This window comes from Ahaetulla prasina, chromosome 5 (assembly GCF_028640845.1).
Source record: "Ahaetulla prasina isolate Xishuangbanna chromosome 5, ASM2864084v1, whole genome shotgun sequence".
Classification (NCBI taxonomy): domain Eukaryota; kingdom Metazoa; phylum Chordata; class Lepidosauria; order Squamata; family Colubridae; genus Ahaetulla; species Ahaetulla prasina.
This window is the reverse complement of record NC_080543.1, coordinates 71,669,155-71,689,919: the sequence shown is the minus strand read 5'-3', so window position 1 is coordinate 71,689,919 and position 20,765 is coordinate 71,669,155. Positions and strand designations below refer to the sequence as shown.

At 41.9% G+C, this 20,765-nt stretch overlaps 1 protein-coding gene across 1 annotated transcript; it reads right to left on the bottom strand.

Annotated features, from left to right (window-relative positions):
• Positions 1–1,268: 1,268 nt before the first annotated feature.
• NR0B1 (nuclear receptor subfamily 0 group B member 1) lies at positions 1,269–5,065 on the bottom strand. Its single transcript, XM_058185955.1, has 2 exons — positions 4,352–5,065; positions 1,269–2,861 (listed from the first exon to the last, which is right to left on the bottom strand). The coding sequence occupies exons 1-2, from the start codon at positions 4,998–5,000 to the stop codon at positions 2,617–2,619; spliced, it is 894 nt and encodes a 297-aa protein (XP_058041938.1). The 5' UTR covers positions 5,001–5,065; the 3' UTR covers positions 1,269–2,616.
• Positions 5,066–20,765: the final 15,700 nt, after the last annotated feature.

The window sequence follows — 20,765 nt, the reverse complement described above, 5'->3', positions numbered from 1 at the left end:
ATTTCTTGTAGATTTGTTATTGTTTATAATACTAAACTTCATGAGTATCAACTGTTATCCTTTAAAAAGAAAAAAAATCAACAAAATTGAACAATTTGATATACAGTAGAACCTCTGATCATAACTCTAATTCGTTCCATAACTTTGGTCGTGACCCAAACCTAATTTTGAAAATTTGGCACTTACAAAAATAATGGCGTGGAAGGAAAAACTGGCCACAGAAAAAAAAATACTTTGAATTTTTTGGTTGGAACCTGATTTGGTCATGGTCAGAAGTGTTCGTGATCAGAGGTTCTATTTTACCTTCAATACTCATCCTCAATTGATTCTGAAAGGTGTGATGAGTACAAAAAATGCTGAGTACCAAATAAATTTTTCCCATAAGTAATAATCTAGAGATTCACAAGGCAGCCAACAGCAACAAGTTCTAGCTTATGCATTGAGTACCAAACAAATTATGAATACTGGGACAAAATTTTCATAATAAAATGCATTGAGTACCAAATTTGATATTTCAAAACAATTGAGTACCAAGGTACCACTGTATAGCATTCTTTTAAACTACATGAGAGACCAATCAGAAAACAAGTTATGCTCTCATAACTTCCCATTCACAATTCACCTTTTTGGATTCAAAACGCAAAAACGATAAAATTGAAATCATCACTGTGCATCTTTGCATTTGATGTTGATAGACTGCAAGTTGTGCCTCTCATCTTAATTTTCAGGAATATGCTAAAAACTAGATATTTCCGATCCATTATCATGAACCCAGGACATTCTCTATGCCCATCCCAGTTTGGGATTGGAGTATGAAAGTCAGCAAACAGTACACAAGTGGGGTTATCAGGCAGCAATCAAGCTGAATTTAGAGAATAAAAGCTGGTAAATTCTAAATATGTACTGTCACATTCCACCAATACTATGATACATTATATGAAAATTGAACATGAACATGAAAATGTTGAAACTATTATTTATTCTGCATAAAGGATATTGTGCAGAATAAAAATAATACCAGTAATTATGTTTACGTTTTGGGGAACCTTGTCTTCTTACAAGTATAATTTAAATTTTAATGAGGCATGTACAATTTTTTATTTGCAAAGCTTACTATTCATATTTAACATATTTAGCACAAATCCCAATTATGTGCTCTAAATGTTTTAATGCTCATGTAATTTGAAATAAATTTCTTAATTTACAATTTTATACTACAGCAATGCAACCCAGCCTATAATTACTTATACAGGATTTTTTTCCAGATTTTTTCCCCTGTGAAATATTTTTAAGAGTGCATAAAAAAGATTCAGTATGGTCTAGGCAGAGGTTAACACATACATTTTATGTGAGTGATATTAACAATATTGGAAAATATATTATCTAGTCTTATAATTTTGAAAGATAACGTGCTTATTAAACTTTTAATAACGCCAAGAATTAAGGATGCACAATTGCCAAATCTTAAGTGTGTCTCTAGACTTTCACAAGAATAGACCATATTTGAGCAGAACAACGATGGTTGCTGAAGCACTCTTTATTCTCATTCATTTATTTATTCTCAACTTAATACTAATTTCATTCTGCAAAGTAGCAAATGGAATTTGAAAGTTAAGAAAATGTGTACTAGTTTTGGGCTTTAATATCTAAGGTTTTTTTTTTATTATTTCAGGTAAAAGTAGTCAGCCATATGAAAGATACAAAAATAAAGGAAAAGTTGTTGGAAAAGGAAAGCAAAATCTTTTTTAATGAGAAAGTTAGAGATTTCTATCAGGCTCCCATTCTAATCCCTCTAAAGAGAGATAATATTTAGGTTAAGATAATGTATTACAAGAATACTTGTAATCTGATTTGCTCTGAATCAGCTTTGAAGCCACATATTCTATTTTACTCAAGATATTATGAAGTGAATTGTTTGCAATTACTGACAATTCTGTGTTTGTTTCAAATTCAAATATATCTTAATTGCTTAGAACTGATGTTGTAGAACCAAAAGTTTGTATGTGTATTGTGAATGCATTTTCTGTCTATCTAGAAATTCACTCCACTCCTTTTATGATGTTGTTCTCTACATTGAGAGCTTCTGACATAATGAAGTACATTCTAAAGTATGTTGTCATGAATTTGCTCAATCTAAATTAATGGGCAAACAAGTATGAAATGTAAGACAAAATATTACACTCTCCTTGATTAAACAGATGCTTTAAAAATATAAAATTATACAACATTTGACTGAACACTTTCTGTTTTGTATATATACTATGCAGATCAGTCTAGGTTTTAATTTTGTGAATTACATACTTTTACTTCTTTGAAAACAAAGAAAAAAATTGCAATCCTATACACTCTTGTCCTACAAAGAAGTCACTGAAACCTGCAAACTCCTTTCTGTGGACTCATAGAATTATTTTATTTTTCAAGAGAATTTAGACTGATGATGAAATGCTCTAAGATACTTCTAATTAATAAAACAGAGTGGACTCAAAGAACATTCCATTGCTGAATATAAACATTGCCACTTTAAAAACAATAACTTAGTTTATTTTACAATATTTTACACTATTTTGTTGTCAAGACTTTCCACACTGAATTGTCATGCCTCACTCACATATGATTTCATAATTTTGCACAAAGCATCTCTAACAACATGTCATCCATATTTACTGTTCCAATAATGGGCCTGAAAAAAAGTTCTGCAATAACACTGGCATTAATTGATCCAAGCATAGAAAGAGCCACATTCAGTTTGGCAAATCTGTCCTGGTCTTCTCTGTGAATCAGTCTGACATGTTCATTTAGGGCTTGTTGTGCTTCTTGCTGCAGTCCTTGGATATACTGCACACAGTGCAGCCCTGGCAACTCTAAAAGGAGAGAGACGGGAAGAAGAACAGGACATAAACATTACATTATATTTTATTTATTTATTTATTTATATTGGATCATTTTGCTATTAATAAATTAGTATACTACATGGAAACTTCTGACTAAGGTTATATATTTAAAGGAGTATGTTATCATGCTGATAGAGTAATATAAAAACTATTACATGGAAGGTATTTCAATCTACTCACTTCTAAAGAAATACTAAAACTGGTATGAAAGAAATATTGCAAAGGTATTTTTGCAGTTGCATGCAGCAAAAAGGAAGCTCCAAATTAAACTAAGATGTTTACATCTGCACCTCAGCTCAATACTTTGCAATCTTGCATGATAGGATCTCTCCCTTAATTTTGGTACCTAGCACTTGCTACGGAGTATATATTACATTTATACCAGTTCAGTTCTATTCTATTTTAGAAGACAGCACTGCTAGGCTCTGACTATTGAAATACATAGAAAATGGTATGTGAGTTAACACCCAATAAATAACACAGAAACTTGATGTTTTTCTCTCGTCACCTTAAGAGCAGCATTATTTACATTGTTTTAATAATAAATGACTGGCATCTCAACTAACTTGGATGTTTTAAGATTGCAAATATTTTTTTCAGATTATTCAGTCCCTAATGTCTTTATGCTTAATGTACTCAGTATTCCACTCCACACTACGTAACTTAATAAAGTTTAAATCATATTCTTCCACAACACATATCTAAAATGTTATTAATCAAAACAAAACTTCATTTTTTATTAAATCCTTAAATGAGATATGCTGAAGCAAAGCTAGGGCTAGTTTTATAACATGAATTTGAGGTAAATTCATTTATTTTTGTTTTCCTCAATATAGATCCAAAACAAATCTCACATAGAATTTTTTTATTTTTCAAAATCCAAACTTAACATGTTTTATAGTTAGCAATATACTAATTAAATGGTGTGAAGTAGAGTTTTGACTTACTTAGTGTTGTCTGCATGCAACGTTTGTGAACTGATATTTGCTTCCACACCAAGTATCATCAGAAGACTGTTTTTTCTAACATTTCAATTTACAAAATTCTAATTTTCTATCTGAGCTCTCTATCACGTGCTATGAATCCAAAAAGCGGAATGACTACTACTACTATTAGGCATTTAACTTAGTAAGGTTTTAAAAATACAGACACCAGCAATCTAAGCTCAATTGCTGCACTCCGATAGCTGCCGGTCCGACCTAAATCCTTAAGTCCAGTTATTAAACGGTTTTTTTTAAAAGATGCTTTTGCAAGTATCCTTCCAAGTTACAGAGCAATACTATTATTATTATATATATATGTCCAATCACACTTGGCCAATAAAAATTCTATTCTATTCTATAAGGACAGGCCCTTTCCGTTACCAGATGTCTTCATTTAAGGCCTGCACATCCGGGGGTCCCCCAACTTCGAGCCTGTCCCGATTCGTACTCAGGCACTATCAAAAACGGCTGGCTTACCCGGATTGAAGAGAACCGTCCCCTTGAGATAGGCATACTCCTTGGTGCTTATGTCCAAACTCCAACATTTGGCCAAAAAACCTTTGATGCTTTGGATCTCTGCCGCCGACGGTAACTTGGCGTTGCCGCTGCCACTGCTACTTCCATTCCCATTCCTACAGCTCTGGTCCAACTCCCCCTGCGTCTCGCGGAGCAACTGGACCTGCCGCCGCCGCCGCTCTTCATCGCAGCGCTTGTTGGTCAGTATTCTGTGGAGCATGCTGAGTTCCGTGGTCTCTACCGTCTCGAAATGTACTTGATCCTGGGCCAGCCCCAGCACGAGCAGGGGAGCCCAACAGCTGCGTACAAGCACCAGTTGCTCGTCCAGAGGCAGCTCCTGAAAGCAGGGCACGTTCTTGACGAAGCGCAGCGTTTTCACCAACACGGCCGAAGCCGCCTTGCACGCGACTTGTGGGTTCTTGAGGGCCACGCGCCTCTGCCTGCCGCACGAGCAGCCGAGCGCCGGCGCATACGACTCCCGGCCGGGTCGAGGCGCGGGCTGCTGCTGGCTGGTCTCTTCCTGCAGCTCCTCGCTCTTCAGTATGTTGTAGAGAATACTGCTCTGCCCCCGGGAGTCAGTGCAGCACCGATATCTGTCCATGCACGCCATATCTCCCAAGAGGAGGCAGCAGCGGACTCTGAGGGAGGAAGCGACGACCCTTCGGGCCAAATCAAATACGCTGCCCGGTCGCCCTCTGCGTGGCCCTTAGCTTTTATTTATAGCGCGAGGGTAACCGCGCTTTGCGGCGCTGGACTTCAAAGGCGCAGACACTTGTTACTGGCTGGGAGGAAAGGCCAGGGCGGAAAGCAAGACGAAAAGCGACCCTTAAAAACTCCACCTTCTCCCCTCCCCTCTTGCCACCTATAGAGAAAGAGAGCGCCTATATTTGTCTTTGTGCTGGGTTTGCAATCTGCTGCTCGCGTTGCTTGGGAAAGGATTTCCTGATTCCAGGAAATCCTTTCCCAGCCCCAATTAAAAAATAGCTTCTTGAACAAAGCGAAACGGGCAAAAAATGCAAATCTTTCTACGTTACCTATTTCTACTTTCTACTCTATCTATTCCTTAGTTGGAGAACTGAAGCTTAGGAAAGCTAAAATAAAAGATGAACAAAGTTCTGGGTATTAAATTGGCACTAAACAGGCTGGTTCGGAGAATTAGCCAAGTGCTTTGAACTTTGTAGAAAGCCGTCAGATGAATATTTTTTCTGGGTTTGCAGAAGATGGTTGTAATGTTTAACTTCAGGCACAGCAATTTAATAAACTATATATTTAAAGATCTACCGATAATTGATTTCAATGTATTTCTCCCCCCCCATCAAGCCTGGAAGAAAAGCACTATTTATTAATGAATTGACCTAGAAAAATATACCTCATTTTATTTATATTTTAGTAATTTTAATGGATTTTTATAAAAATACAGTTTGCTCAAATGCAGTTAAATCTATGTTGCAGAATATTGCTTTATTGTCGCAGCTGGTCTGCAACACGTATTTGTTGTCCAAGGTTCCCTGTTGATGTTGTCCTGGGTTCCCGCAGGAACGAGTCTCAGCCCTCGCCAAGACAATTTAGGGGGTCCTCGCAAGGACGAAAGAAGTCGAATAAGAGACACCACACCAGAAGTTTTTCAAGATGAAAGAGCACGAAAAGGGGAGAGGTGCCCGGGGTGATGTTGTGTCCCCTTTTATTAAGCAGTTTTTTCAGGGAGGGGTAACTACAGCAAGCAAGCAAGCAGCATATAGAAAGTTACCAATCAGCGAGCGTCAGAGTATACGTGTTAGCAAAATACCACCTGTTTTACAAGAAATCATACATTTCAGCGTAATAGAAACCTAACTCAGGGAAAGCAAAACTAGAAACCTAACTCAGGGAAAGCAAAACTTAACTTGAGGATGCAATGCTATGGGTACCATAAATCATTTCTGTCATGTAGCACTGAAAAAGGTTAAGTCAAGTTCTCACGGCTGTGAGGCCTAAGAAAACCTGAACCAATGATATATCCATATGTCCTCTGTTTTTATTTTTTAAGATGGGTAATATTCTTCTAAAGCTATGGCATCTCCAGTGGATCCCCCCTCCGGGAGAGCCCGCAGGGAGCCAGTACACTTTTCCAAAGGAATGGTTCCCGATTCAGAGTAATTCTAAAAGAGGTTGTTTATATTCATTTTCAACAGTGTGCTTTAGCAAGAGGACATCATCTCCAATACTGTTTAGTCGTTGTTTCAAGAATGCTAGAACTCTCCCCATGACACATGGGCCAATTGTACATGCAAGGAGCAACAAAATCAGAGGACCGGCTAGGGCAGAGAGGAGGGTGGTCAACCAGGGAGAGAGATTGAACATTCCCTGATACCACGTGTGGGATTGAGAACGCTCTGCAGTTGGTACAGTAGTGTATATTATAGTCCACCCTCCAGTGTCAAGTCCTAGCCTTTCTTTGGATAAGTATATTGTGCAGGAAGTATAGGCATCCGAGGAGGCATTAATACAAAAGTGAGAAAAGTTACATACCCAAGGCAACAACCTTGACCTTCAATTGAGGATACCGTTATAGAAGAGTTAGACCACCTGCAACCAGTATCTGAGGTGCTATTGGCAAAAGGTAAGGCGGAACCTATGGCCTCATAAAAAGGGGGTTGAGAAGACAGACACAGCCAACACCTACTATCATTGTTAGGAAAAGTACGAGCTGCCACAAGGGCATCATGCGCAGAGGAGACCAAGGACACCAATGGATTGTTGCTTTTAGTCAAGGGCTGTAAAAAGGGCGAATTGACTTGTTTGTTTGGGCCCACAGGTGGGGATGTTTCTAAGGACATGGTAAGACGAATTATGAATATATTACCTGGATGACTATTTTGGGAATTATCGTTTGACCTTCCCCCCCATCTTTTCCCTTTAAACCATTCAGTAATCGGAAGACTCCTTCCATGAGATGTAAAAGTAACAGTCATAGGATTAAGGCGAACGCCGCAGCAGGCCCAATTGGTGCAGGAATTCCAAGGCAAATTGTTATCAGGGCCTAGTATAGCTTTGATATAGTCAGTAGTATAGGGAGCAGTCCACCAAATCTTTCCGGTTGACACACATTGCCAGGACTTGCAGTACCAATCAGAGATGGTCCCACATTCATCTAGGTGGGAGAGATCAGTAAGATGTCCTGGGCAGATATACAGGCCTGGACCAGTGTTCCAGACTTCCCGAGGGGAAGGATCACATTTTGTTTTATGTTTAAATCCATGGGCGCCGACCAGCATTTCAGCAAAGTCAAAGTAGAGTGCAGGAAACCAAGGCCACAGAGTTCGATTAGAGATGGAATGAAGGACGTTTCCTTGGAAGTCCAAAATAGTCCAAGTATAATTTGCGGGACGATGCAGGTTCTGCTGTGCTCCGGATAAGGAGCGCCACGAACGGAGAGTTGCAGGGGTAGAAACGTGGGAAGAGGGCAAGGAGCGAAATACGCCAGAGGAGAAATGGGTAGCAGAGAGAAGGGAAATTTTCATGTACATTTAGGAAGAGAGGAAGAGGCATTAGAGACAGAAGAGGCAAGAGAGATCAGGAATAGGATCAGGAGGATCTTCATCTTTCTTTTTCGGTTGATTGAGATGACAGGGGCGGACACAGCGAGCCGGAACCCACAGGACTCGATCAGGCAATTGAACTGCCGTGTAGCCTTTTCCCCAGGTAATCAATTGAGCTGGACCTTTCCAAGCTGGATCCGGAAGATGCCTATAATATACCAGAGGACGAGAAGAGGGAGGGAGGAGGAAAACTGTCTCGAGGCAGCAGTGGAGGCAGGAGATCCAGTTAGATTAAGAAAATTCAATGAATACAAGCAAACATTTAATACATTTTGCAACGCTGGAGTGTCGGGGGCTGATGCCTTGACCCCAAGTGTCTGTCCAAGGCCTGTAATGGCCTGGCCCTGGCTATTGAAAGGAATGCCGAATTTATGGATTATTGACCAGCGATGGCAAAATTGTGCAAAGGCAGAGCTCGTATAGGCTGGTCCATTGTCAGTTTTTAGAGTTTTTGGACATCCCAACGTTACGAAAGTCCGAATACAATGATTAATAACTTGTTTTGCGGTTTCACCCCTTTGCAAGGTTGCCATGATGAAACCTGAATATGTATCAATGCAAACATGAATGTATTTCCAAGGGTTAAAGGATGGATATTGAGTTACATCCATTTGCCATAGTTGACAGGCCACTGTTCCTCTGGGGTTGACCCCCATTGGAAGAGAGTTACCTTGGCGGCTGCAAGTAGGGCATTGATGTATGATCAGATGCCTCAGCAGCCGTGAAGCCAAATTGTTTCATGAGCGCCTTTTTGTTTTGATGAAAATAGGAGTGACTGTCCCAAGGAGAGACAGGAGAAAGTCTCAAAAGAGAGGAGGCAGAGGCCGCAGCGTCTGCTACATTGTTCCCTTCCTGGAGAAAACCAGGAAAAGGTTGATAGCTACATATATGTGTAACAAAATAGGGATGTGTACGTTTGTAAATGAGAGACTGTAAAGTTGTGAAAAGAGAAGTGAGATTCAAGAGAAGGGGACAAGTAAGATTGAAAAATAGTTTTTAGACTGTCTAAGATGAGGTTGAAAGGTTCATCAGAAAAGTTTTGAAAAGCCATTTGTCTGAAAGTACAGAGAAGAAAGAAAGTTGAACTCTGTTCTTCACTCTGTCTGGGCAGCCGGTCCATCCTGGAGAAAAAGTCATTTTTCTTTCCAGCACTTTTAAAATTCATACTCACATAAAAGCAGGGACAAAGAAGAGATGACACAACTTGGGGAGGGGGTTTACATACAAATCTCAGGTTTTTTTTGTTTTTTTTTTAACAAAGGTACTATGTGGAAGACAGAGAAAAAGACAATCAATCAATAAAAACCCAACTCCCACCCTTTTTATTCATGTGTGGAAGTTGGTCACTAACAAATCCATGCTATCAAAAACTTCCAAAAACAAACCACATTCTTAGCAAAATCACCATCTGTCTTACTTTACTTTTCTAACTTCCTAAAACCTTCTCAGCACTAGTAACTCTCTCTTCACATTCTGTAACCTTCTAACTTATCACATCCTATAACTTTCTAACTCATCTCTGAAATAGTTCCTAAAACAGGGCACATATTGTGCTGCTAAAAAAGAAAAAGAAACAATACAAACAGCAAATAAGGGGCATACTGAGTCTGATTCAAAAAAGAAAAACATGGCGGAAGCTTTAGGGTGAGTCTGTTTATGTGGAAAACCTGAGTGCATTTTTCAAAAAACAGATTTATGCTTAAAAAAAAATGCATCCATACATAAGAAGATAGCCATGTGTCTGAAATGCTGTAGGGTTTCCTGCCTGGGCAGGGGGTTGGACTAGAAGACCTCCAAGGGTCCCTTCCAACTCTAATTATGTATGTTAACAGCTGCAAAAATACAATGCTAAATGAAACATTTTGAGTCAACTCAGTGCTTTGAAAACATTTATAAAGGTATAGGTTTAATCAGGCAGGTTAAACCTCAAAAAGTTCCAGAAAAGATAAAAATTAAAAATTAAAAGCAAAATAAAAATTGTATGCATGATTAAAAATTAAAATCAAAATTGTTTTCATGGTTAAAAGGTAAAATCAAAAGTGTTTTCAGGGTTGAAAATTAAAATCAAAATTGTTTTCAGGGTGGAAAAGAAAATATATCTGCATAGTTTTTACATAGCTCTTTGCAAAAGCAATGCTTCCAGAGAGCCTAATTGTCCCTCCCTTCTCAGACAAGAAAGAAGAGAGAAAAAAAATGGAGTGGGGGTGAATGGTTTTCCCCCGTAGCCCACCCTTTTCCCTGGCACAACAAGGAACGAAGGGGGGAGTAGTTAAGATAAGCCAGCGAGGGCAGAGAAAAAAAGTTAAAAGTAACTCACTGCAAAGACACTCTCATGCATATGAAGAGAAAAAAATGTCCAAAAGTAACTCACTTGCTTGCAAAAGGAAAAAAAATGTTTTTGTTTTTTTTTCCAAAAGTACCTGGCTGCTTGCATACGGAATTTATGCAGACAGATACACATAAAGACACACACACTGGACACACACATATGCAGAGACAATTTCTCACACATGCATACATTTCTTGCAAATCCAAAAGACAACACAGAAATTTCACACCTTCTCAATGAGTTTTGCACATACACACAATTATCTCTACAATTCTTATGCAGGTCTGAAAATAATCACATACATACATACACAAGCACACACATCATCAAACAACATTTACAGACCTGGGGAACTTGTCTGAGAAAACTCAGCAGTTTAAATCATGACTGTGATTGTGGATCCTTTTAAGTCATTTTTGATAAGGCAGAGGTCCTGACAACTCTCTAAGTGACGTCTGCAAGTAAAATGAGGCATTCAAGGATCATGTGCCAGATGGACAAAATTTTTACAGGGGCTCTTGGACTTTCATGGAAAAAGATTCCCAATTTTTTCCATGTAGTCGCTGTGAGCAAATCCTTGTCCAGATTGTTTCCAGATATAGAGAAGTAATCGAACCAAATCAGTTGCTGATTAGTCTGAGCGCCCATGGGGGAAAGAGAGGGGTGCTCTGGGGGAAGGGAGGCAGGCAGGGGAAAGGAGGCAGTTTTCAAAGCAGGGATGGAAGAAGCAGGTATTTGGTACAATACGCTTTCTAGCTCAATATGCTTTGAAGGTTCAGAGTGGGGGGAAAGGGAGGAGGAGGGAAAGGAATGAGCAGGCATAGGAACTGAAGGAACGGAGAGTGAATGCCGTAGGAAGTAACAGCTTCTTTTAAATTTTTAAGCACCCGTACATTGATGTTCTCGTGTATCGGCTGTCCCCCTCCTGCTGGATTGAGGTTTAAAGGGTAAGCCGATATCGGGGGTTCAGTTCTTAGAGAAAGAGAGGAAGAGGAACCAAGGCAGAAAGGGTTCCTGCAGCCGTGTCTGTATCCTCCGGCGGAGGGGGAGACGCTGCAGGAGCAGAAAGAGCTGTGTCTGCAGGGGGAGCAGAGGCAGCTACAGAGACAGTAGGAGACTAGAAAAGAGGTAAGAGATTTCTTAGAAAGAGGATAGACAGTGGTGCCATTAACTTTTTGCAAACAATTAGCCTTCTTCACCAGAGAGTAAAGCTCATCCTATGCAATGATGAGACTTTCGAGTTCGAGGAGCCCATTACTTACGTGTGCACGTGTCGCGTCCGGACGGGTAAGCAATGAGGGTGAAGGTGACGCACCGCTAGACAACGATCGCGCCTCTGGACAACTCAACAGGATAGGACGAGCCCCCAGATGTCGCAGCTGGTCTGCAACACGTATTTGTTGTCCAAGGTTCCCTGTTGATGTTGTCCTGGATTCCCGCAGGAACGAGTCTCAGCCCTCGCCAAGACAATTTAGGGGGTCCTCGCAAGGACGAAAGAAGTCGAATAAGAGACACCACACCAGAAGTTTTTCAAGATGAAAGAGCACGAAAAGGGGAGAGGTGCCCGGGGTGATGTTGTGTCCCCTTTTATTAAGCAGTTTTTTCAGGGAGGGGTAACTACAGCAAGCAAGCAAGCAGCATATAGAAAGTTACCAATCAGCGAGCGTCAGAGTATACGTGTTAGCAAAATACCACCTGTTTTACAAGAAATCATACATTTCAGCGTAATAGAAACCTAACTCAGGGAAAGCAAAACTAGAAACCTAACTCAGGGAAAGCAAAACTTAACTTGAGGATGCAATGCTATGGGTACCATAAATCATTTCTGTCATGTAGCACTGAAAAAGGTTAAGTCAAGTTCTCACGGCTGTGAGGCCTAAGAAAACCTGAACCAATGATATATCCATACTTTATTATATGCCAGATTCTCTTTCAGTGGATTAACTGAATTAGAACTCAAGGCTGTATTGTAATATAAATATTTAGATTGAAGTCAGTGATTTACAAGTATTTCAGCTTCTAACGAAATTAAAAAATTGTAATATCTATCCAATTTAACCATTTTTTTAATTGTTAAAAGATTTTTTTCCTCCCTAAAAATATTGAGTAGCATGTCATTTTTTATCCTTTATTCATTCTCTCCATAAACCACATTATCAAGTTCAGATGTCTGTTTCTGTTCCTTATTTTCAGGATCCATGTCTTCATTCTTCTCCTTTCCTACTCTATTCTTCATTATCATAATAGTTTGAGTAATTGGATCTGGTTGGTCCTTTATCAGGACCACTCAGGCAAGTAAATAGAGAAACACAAACATCTTATGTTTGTGGAGATACCAATATCAATAGATGATAGATAGATAGATAGATAGATAGATAGATAGATAGATAGATAGATAGATAGATAGACTTGTTCCTCCTTGTCTATTTTATTTTAACTTCTTGTTTAATGAAAAGTTCTGGAAACATTAACGTTGTGGCGGTATCAGAGGTGACAAGCGGGAAACCCATGCTGATTCTCCCTGTTGGAGGGCTCCGAAACGAGCTAAAATCACTCTAGGGGTGGTGAAGAAAAGAGGGGCACCCTGTAGTTCAGGGAGAGGAGCAACTCTTCTGCTGGACTCGGGGATTCTTCCCTCTCCCTTGACGAAGAGAAGAGGCAGCCATCATGGCTGCCATGAAGCTGGGATAGCCGAGGCAACTGAGAAATATGTAGGAGCTGGGTGAGAAGATTCCTTTTTATTTAGACCCTAGTTTTAAAGAAAAGAAAGAAAGAGGAAAAGAATAAGAAAGAGGAAAATCCAGAAAAAGAGACTCCTAGAATTATTTTTTAAAGCAGCGAATTACCATAAAGAAAAAAATCCTAGATCCAAAAGAAAGGAACTGAGGGGAGGAAAGCTAAAGACCTTTTAAAACATAGAAAATTGGACTCTTAAATTGGGCAGGCATTGTTTTGGAAAGGCTTTAAAAATGCAGCTCTATCTACTTGAATTTACATGAACATGATTTTGCCTCCCTAAACTATTACATTTGACTCAATTTAATCTATAAAACCTGAAAAAATGCTGAAAACTAAGCTAAGGGTGCCATCTACTGGTGAATGGAATATACCAGACCCCTACAAGCTTAGAAAAACTTTTTGATGAGAGAATAAATAACATTCATCTGGAGCAAGAGTCCTCAAACTACGGCCCAAAGACCGCATATGGCCCACCAAAACCATTAATCCAGCCTGCACAGTACCATGAGGCTGCCCTACCCACATGGCCCCACCCACCCACCGGCCCCCACCCTTAGGCCAAGTGCAGGACTTACCTTCGTGAGTCCCGCAGGCTGGAACTGGAAAGTAAGGCCAACATTTTTGGACTGCAGACTGCTACTGGAGGCGGGGGAGGTGAAAAACAGGGCACACAGACACCCTGGGAGGCCAAAAACAGGCCTGTTTCAGCCTGTTTTTGGCCTACAGAATGCTTCTGGAGGTGAAAAATGGAGTGTGTGGACACCCCAGGAGACCAAAAGTGGGCTCATTGTTGGGTGTGTGTGCTCTGCACACACTGCAGGCCAAAAATAGAGCGCATGGAGGCCTCCCAGGACGTCCGCATGCCCCATTTTTAACCTCCCCCACCTCCAGAAGATAGAGAAAGAGAGACAGAGAGAGAGAGACAAAAGGAGAGAGATAGACAGAGGGGGGAGGGAAAGAGAGAGAGGAGAGAGAGAGAGAAAGAGATACTTGTTGATTGTAAGTTCCCTGAGGCTGAGAAGAATTGTTGCAAAACTGAGTTTCCTGAAGTAGAGCACTAGACTAAACAACTGAAAAAACAATCTAGTAAAAAGTAAAGTCAACCAAAAGAGCAACTAACTCTGCCCACATGACCTCCTAGCCATGCCCACCCACCCAGTCCAGGCCCCCAAAGGTCTGAGGGACCATGAATTGGCCCCCTGTTTAAAAAGTTTGAAAAGCCCTGGTCTGGAGGATTGTGGTGACACTTACTGCCCTATAACTAGTTACTTTATGATTACTGGAGACTCTATTATGAGAATAAAGAAGACTGTTAAGTAAAGCAAAGTGACTTTTGACCTACGGAAGCTTCCTGGACTACTTAAATGGAATTGATTAATAATTCTGAGATATAAAGGACTATGATTACTGAACTTTCTGAGGCATAACATTGGACTGGAATATATTGCTTTTGGACTTGAGTAAGAGCGGGATTTTTATTTATTTATTAATTATTATTATTATTATTATTATTATTATTATTATTATTATTATCATCATCATCATCATCATCATCATCATCATCATCATTATTATTATTATTATTATTAATTAAATTTCTAGACCGCCCTTCTCCCGAAGGACTCAGGGGGGTGTACAGCCTTATTTAAAACACATAAATACACAATATAAATCACAGATTTAAAATACATTTAAAATAAAATATTCAGCAGGCCAATTAAACTAAAACGGTCATATATAAAACCCTTAAAATTTAACAATTGTAAATAGATTAATAAATTTAAAATTAAGTTAAAATTAAATTAAAATAAATATTTAGGCTAGTCCCGTCCAATTGAATAGCAGAGTCTTTAGTTCCCGCTTGAAGGTACGGAGGTCGGGAAGTTGGCGGAACCCTGGAGGTAACTCATTCCATATGGTCGGTGCTGCCACAGAGAAGGCTCTCCCCCTAGGGACCACCAGCCGACACTGTTTGGCTGATGGCACCCGGAGCAGGCCCACACTGTGGGAGCGCACAGGTCGTTGGGAGGCTATCGGTTGCAGAAGGCGATCTCATAAATAACCCGGTCGTAAGCCATGGAGCGCTTTGAAGGTGAGCACTAACACCTTAAATTGCACCCGGAAGGCTACTGGCAGCCAGTGCAGGCCGCGCAGGATAGATGTTGTATGGGAGCAACGTGATGCTCCCACGATTACCCGCGCAGCCGCATTCTGGACTAGCTGGAGCCTCCTGGTGCTCTTCAAGGGGAGCCCCATGTAGAGAGCATTGCAATAGTCCACTAAACAAGATGCTCCATCAGGGAGAAAGGAATGAGATTTCAAGAGAAATGACATTGATGTTTCAAAGCACTAGGGGTACTTTGGAAAAGAATCACAGAGAGATAAAGTACCTAATGCAAGGCATATATAGGAAAATAGATAATATACTACAACTGATGATGAATGAAGTTCAAAGAGTCCAGGAAAGAGAGGAGATAGAAGAAAGACAGAAAGACAGAATGGAAAGACAGAATGGACAAACCAGCAAACAAGGAAGAAGATGGGAAGATGATTAAGATAATAATGACTGATGAAATAAACCAAGGGGAAAGCACTTTAAGAGATTTAAAAATGGAATTGGACTGGGAAGATACTTTTGAAAGAGAGATAGGGGCTTGGGTGGATATTCTGGAGACCTGGCATCTTAGGAGGATAGAGATGGGAGAAATATTCAGTCTGAATAGTGAAGATACAGATATTGATAAAGATTCAAGAGAGGAGTATGGTAGGCAAGCAAAAAAAAAACAAAAAACGAATAAGAATTGAAGTACTGTATTAAAACAGGCGAGAGATGATGGATTGAAAGGAGAAAGGAGGTTTCCTTTTATACTTGCTTAGGCTTCCGTTGAAAATGTCCCCAAACTCGCTAAGCAGCTTCTCGAAGTCATTTCCCTTAACAGTATGGATTCCGGTCACTCCCAAATCCAGGGATCTGAACCATTCTATCCCCAGTAGACTGGGTCAGTTACTATCCACGACGATCAGCAGCAGTGGTCCACAGAACTCTTTAAACTTCACTTGAATGACTGCTCTCCCCAGCACTGGGATGTGGTTTCCTTGGAAGTCATTTAATGTGATCTGCTGCGGTTGTAGCTGTTTCTTATCCATGGTCGGAATTAGTTTCTTGATTATTTGCCAGGACACGATGGTGAAGAATGCCCCCTTGTCCAGCTCCATGTTACAAGTGGATCCCTCAATGTGGAGTGTGATGTGGAATTTTTCCTCATTGCATGGATCCAAATGCCCCACGGTTGTTTGGTGTATTTCTCTTGTCTCTGGCTATTTTCTCTCTTTTTGCCCATTTTTTCTGAATCCCAATCTAGGGCCAACTGGCCTCATTGGAGAGGTGGATTGTCTCTGGTGGAAGGAACTAGGCTGTGTGGGCTGGCAAGCCTCTGATATATGTCCCTTCCATTGACACTGTTGGCATGTGGCATCTTTAAATTTGCAAGCTGACTTAGGGTGGTTTCCCATACACCTCCTGCATGAGAACTGTTTGAATTCCAGCTCCGAATAGCCTACCTTCCTTTCGGAACATATGCGATGCACCTCATCCTCTCCATCAGTGTAGTCTTCGGATTCTGGGTTGTCTTCTTGTCCGTCGGCTGCCCCTTGGGTGAAATGGACACTGCTTGATTTCAGGATATTTGCTGCTGATTTATCAGAGGATTCAGCTGCCCTGGCTTCTTTGAGAGCGTCTTGAAAGGTGATTCCTCTTTTTACAAGTAGTCTTTTTTGTAGGTTCAAGTCCCTCATGCCCAAGATAATCTGGTCTCACATCATCTCCTCTGGATTTATGAATTCACATTTGGATGCTATTTCTCTCAGCTTCACAACAAATTCATTTATGATCTCACCTTCCTTTTGGCATCTGTGATAGAATTCATTCCTGGTCACGAGTGGTGATGATGCTGGTGCATAATATTCTTTTAAAATATTTTGTAATGTCCATGATTTCTACATTTCTACATCTATAGGTACAGCCAGCATTTTAGCCATTTTATAGATCCGCAGTCTGCAATAGCTTAGCTTCCATAAACATTCAAAACTAACTAAGCTAAACCAGCTACAGGTACCTGAACAGACTTCTAAGTGGATCACAAGCTTCCTAACAAACAGGAAGCAGCAGGTGAAGCTAAGCAGAATACCTGTACAATTAGCACAGGGGCCCCAAAGGCTATGTGCCCTTCCCACTTCTCTTCTCTCTTTATACCAATGACTGCATCTCTAACGATCCATCTATTAAGCTACTGAAATTTACAGATGATACAACAGTGATAGGTCTCATTCAAGACAATGATGAATATGCATACAGACTTGGTTGAATGACTAGCCTCGTGGTGCGACTGGAACAATCTGGAACTGAACACACTCAAAACCGTAGAAATGGTGGTAGACATTAGGAGAAACCCTTCCATACTTCCACTTCTCACAATACTAGACAACATAGTATCAACAGTAGAAACCTTCAAATTTCTAGGTTCTACCATATCGCAAGATCTAAAATGGACAGCTAACCTCAAAAACGTCATCAAAAAAGGACAACAAAGAACATTCTTTTTGCGCCAACTCAGAAAGCTCAAACTGCGCAAGGAGCTGCTGATACAGTTCTACAGAGGAATTATTGAGTCTTCCATCTGCACCTCGATAAGTGTCTGGTTTGGTTCTGCAACCTAACAAAACAGACACAAGACTTCAGAGGATAATTAGAACTGCAGAAAAAACAATTGCTATCAACCTGCCTTCCATTGAGGACCTGTATACTGGTCGAATCAAAAAGAGGGCCGTGGAAATATTTACAGACCCCTCACATCCTGGACATAAACTGTTTCAACTCCTACCCTCAAAACGATGCTATAGAGCAGTGGTTACCAACTAGTGGTCCGTGGACCACTGGTGATCCATGAGAAAATTTTGGTGGTCCGCAGAAGAATTATTTGCATTTTTTATATTGCACTAAATACTATTTATCTTTTTAAAAATTCATATTAGTGGTCCACGGGATTTACAATCATGAATTTAGTGGTCCCTGAGGTCCGAAAGGTTGGTGACCCCTACTATAGAGCACTTCACACCAGAACAACTAGATACAAGAACAGTTTTTTCCCAAACGCCATCACTCTGCTAAACAAATAATTCCCTCAACACTGTTAAACTATTTACTAAATCTGCACTACTATTAATCTTCTCATTGTTTCCATCACCTATCTCCTTCCACTATGATTGTAACTTTGTTGCTTGTATCTTTACGATTTATACTGATATTGATTGTTCCCTGATTGCTTATTTGTTGGACTTCAGCACTTTATTTAGCGGTTGGAATTCTCTGCAACGAACATTATTATTATTATTATTATTTATTTGATTTTTATACCGCCCTTCTCCCGAAGGACTCAGGGCGGTGTACAGGCAAAATAAAACAAACAATACAAAGTACAATTTAAAATGCGATTTAAAAAACTTATTTAAATTAGCCTGGAAATTTAAAATTTACCATACATTAAAAAGCCCATTTAAAATTGATAAAAATTTGACATTAAAATTCAATTCAAGCCAGCCCCGCGCGGATGAAAAGGTGTGTCTTCAGTTCGCGGCGGAAAGTCCGAAGGTCAGGTATTTGGCGTAAACCCGGGGGAAGCTCGTTCCAGAGTGTGGGAGCCCCCACAGAGAAGGCCCTTCCCCTGGGGGCCGCCAGCCGACATTGTTTGGCGGACGGCACCCTGAGAAGTCCCTCTCTGTGAGAGCGTACGGGTCGGTGGGAGGCATGTGGTAACAGCAGGCGGTCCCATAGGTACCCAGGCCCTAAGCCATGGAGCGCTTTAAAGGTCGTAACCAACACCTTAAAGTGCACTTGAAAGGCCACAGGTAGCCAGTGCAGTCTGCGCAGGAGCGGTGTTACATGGGAGCTACGCGTAGCTCCCTCTATCACCCGCGCAGCTGCATTCTGGACTAACTGAAGCCTCCGAGTGCACTTCAAGGGGAGCCCCATGTAGAGAGCATTACAATAATCCAAGCGAGAGGTAACAAGTGCATGAGTGACTGTGCACAGGGCATCCCGATCAAGGAAGGGGCACAACTGCCGAACCAGGCGGACCTGGTGGAAGGCCCTCCTGGAGACGGCCGTCAAATGATCTTCAAACGACAGCCGATCATCCAGGAGGACACCTAAGTTGCGCACCCTGTCCTTTGGGGCCAGTAACTCGCCTCCAACAGCCAGCCGCGGCTGCAGCTGACTGAATCGGGATGCCGGCATCCACAGCCACTCCGTCTTGGAGGGATTAAGCTTGAGCCTGTTTCTCCCCATCCAGACCCGTACAGCTTCCAAACACCGGGACAGCACTTCAACAACTTCATTGGGGTGGCCCGGGGTGGAGAAGTACAGCTGGGTGTCATCAGCGTACTGTTGGTATCTCCCCCCGAAGCCACTGATGATCTCACCCAACGGCTTCATGTAGATATTGAACAGCAGGGGCGAGAGAATCGACCCCTGCGGGACCCCACAAGTGAGGCACCTCACGGCCGACCTCCGCCCCCCTGTCAACACCATCTGCGACCGGTCGGAGAGATAGGAGGAGAACCACCGATACACAGTGCCTCCCACTCCCAATCCCCCCAACCGGCGCAGCAAGATACCATGGTCGATGGTATCAAAAGCCGCTGAGAGGTCTAATAGGACCAGGGCAGAGGAATAACCCCTGTCCCTGGCCCGCCAGAGATCATCCACCAACGCGACCAAAGCTGTCTCCGTGCTGTATCCGGGTCGAAAGCCGGACTGGAACGGGTCTAGATAGACGGCTTCATCCAGGTATTGGGGTAGCTGTCGCGCCACAGCACTCTCTACAACCTTCTCAACGAAGCGAAGGTTGGAGACTGGACGATAATTACCCAAAATAGCTGGGTCCAGGGAGGGCTTCTTGAGGAGGGGTCTCACCACCACCTCTTTCAAGGCGGCAGGGAAAACCCCTTCCAACAGAGAAGCGTTGATAATCCTCTGGAGCCAGCCTCGTGTCACCTCCTGAGTGGCCAGTACCAGCCAGGAAGGACACGGGTCCAGTAAACATGTCATGGTGTGAAGCCTCCCCAACAACCTGTCCACGTCCTCGGGAGCCACAGGGTCAAACTCATCCCAAACCGGCTCAACAAGACGTGTCTCCTCTCCCTCGCTTGGATCATCCCAATTTCGGTCCAGACCGTCCCAGAGCTGAGTGATTTTATCGTATAGATAACCACTAAACTCCTCGGCTCGTCCCTGCAAAGGGTCGTCCCGCACCTCCTGGTGAAGGAGGGAGCGGGTCACCCGAAACAGGGCAGCCAGGCGGTTATCTGCCGACGCAATGAGGGTGGAGGTGTAAGAACGCCTCGCCTCCCTCATTGCCACTAGGTAGGTCCTAGAATAGGACCTAACTAGTGTCCGATCAGCTTCAGAACGACTGGACCTCCAGGTGCTCTCTAGGCGTCTTCATCTCCCTCAGCCCCTTGGAGAACCAAGGTGCTGGACGAGATCTGCGCCGGGTCAGAGGCCGCAAAGGCACGACACGGTCCAAGGCCCCAGCCGCGGCCCTTTCCCAGGCCATGACTAGTTCCTCAGTCGTGCCGTGGGCCAGATCCTCAGGAAATGGCCCAAGCTCCGTCAGGAACCTCTCGGGGTCCATCAGGCGCCTGGGACGGAACCAACGTATAGGTTCCGTCT

What these genes read in the sequence shown, in the direction of transcription:
- NR0B1 (XM_058185955.1), bottom strand. Translation starts at nt 5,000, where the DNA reads ATGGCGTGCATGGACAGATATCGGTGCTGCACTGACTCCCGGGGGCAG. An exon ending in GACGGTTCTCTTCAATCCGG is followed by an intron (nt 2,862 to 4,351) that starts GTAAGCCAGCCG and finishes CTCTCCTTTTAG; the next exon opens with AGTTGCCAGGGCTGCACTGT.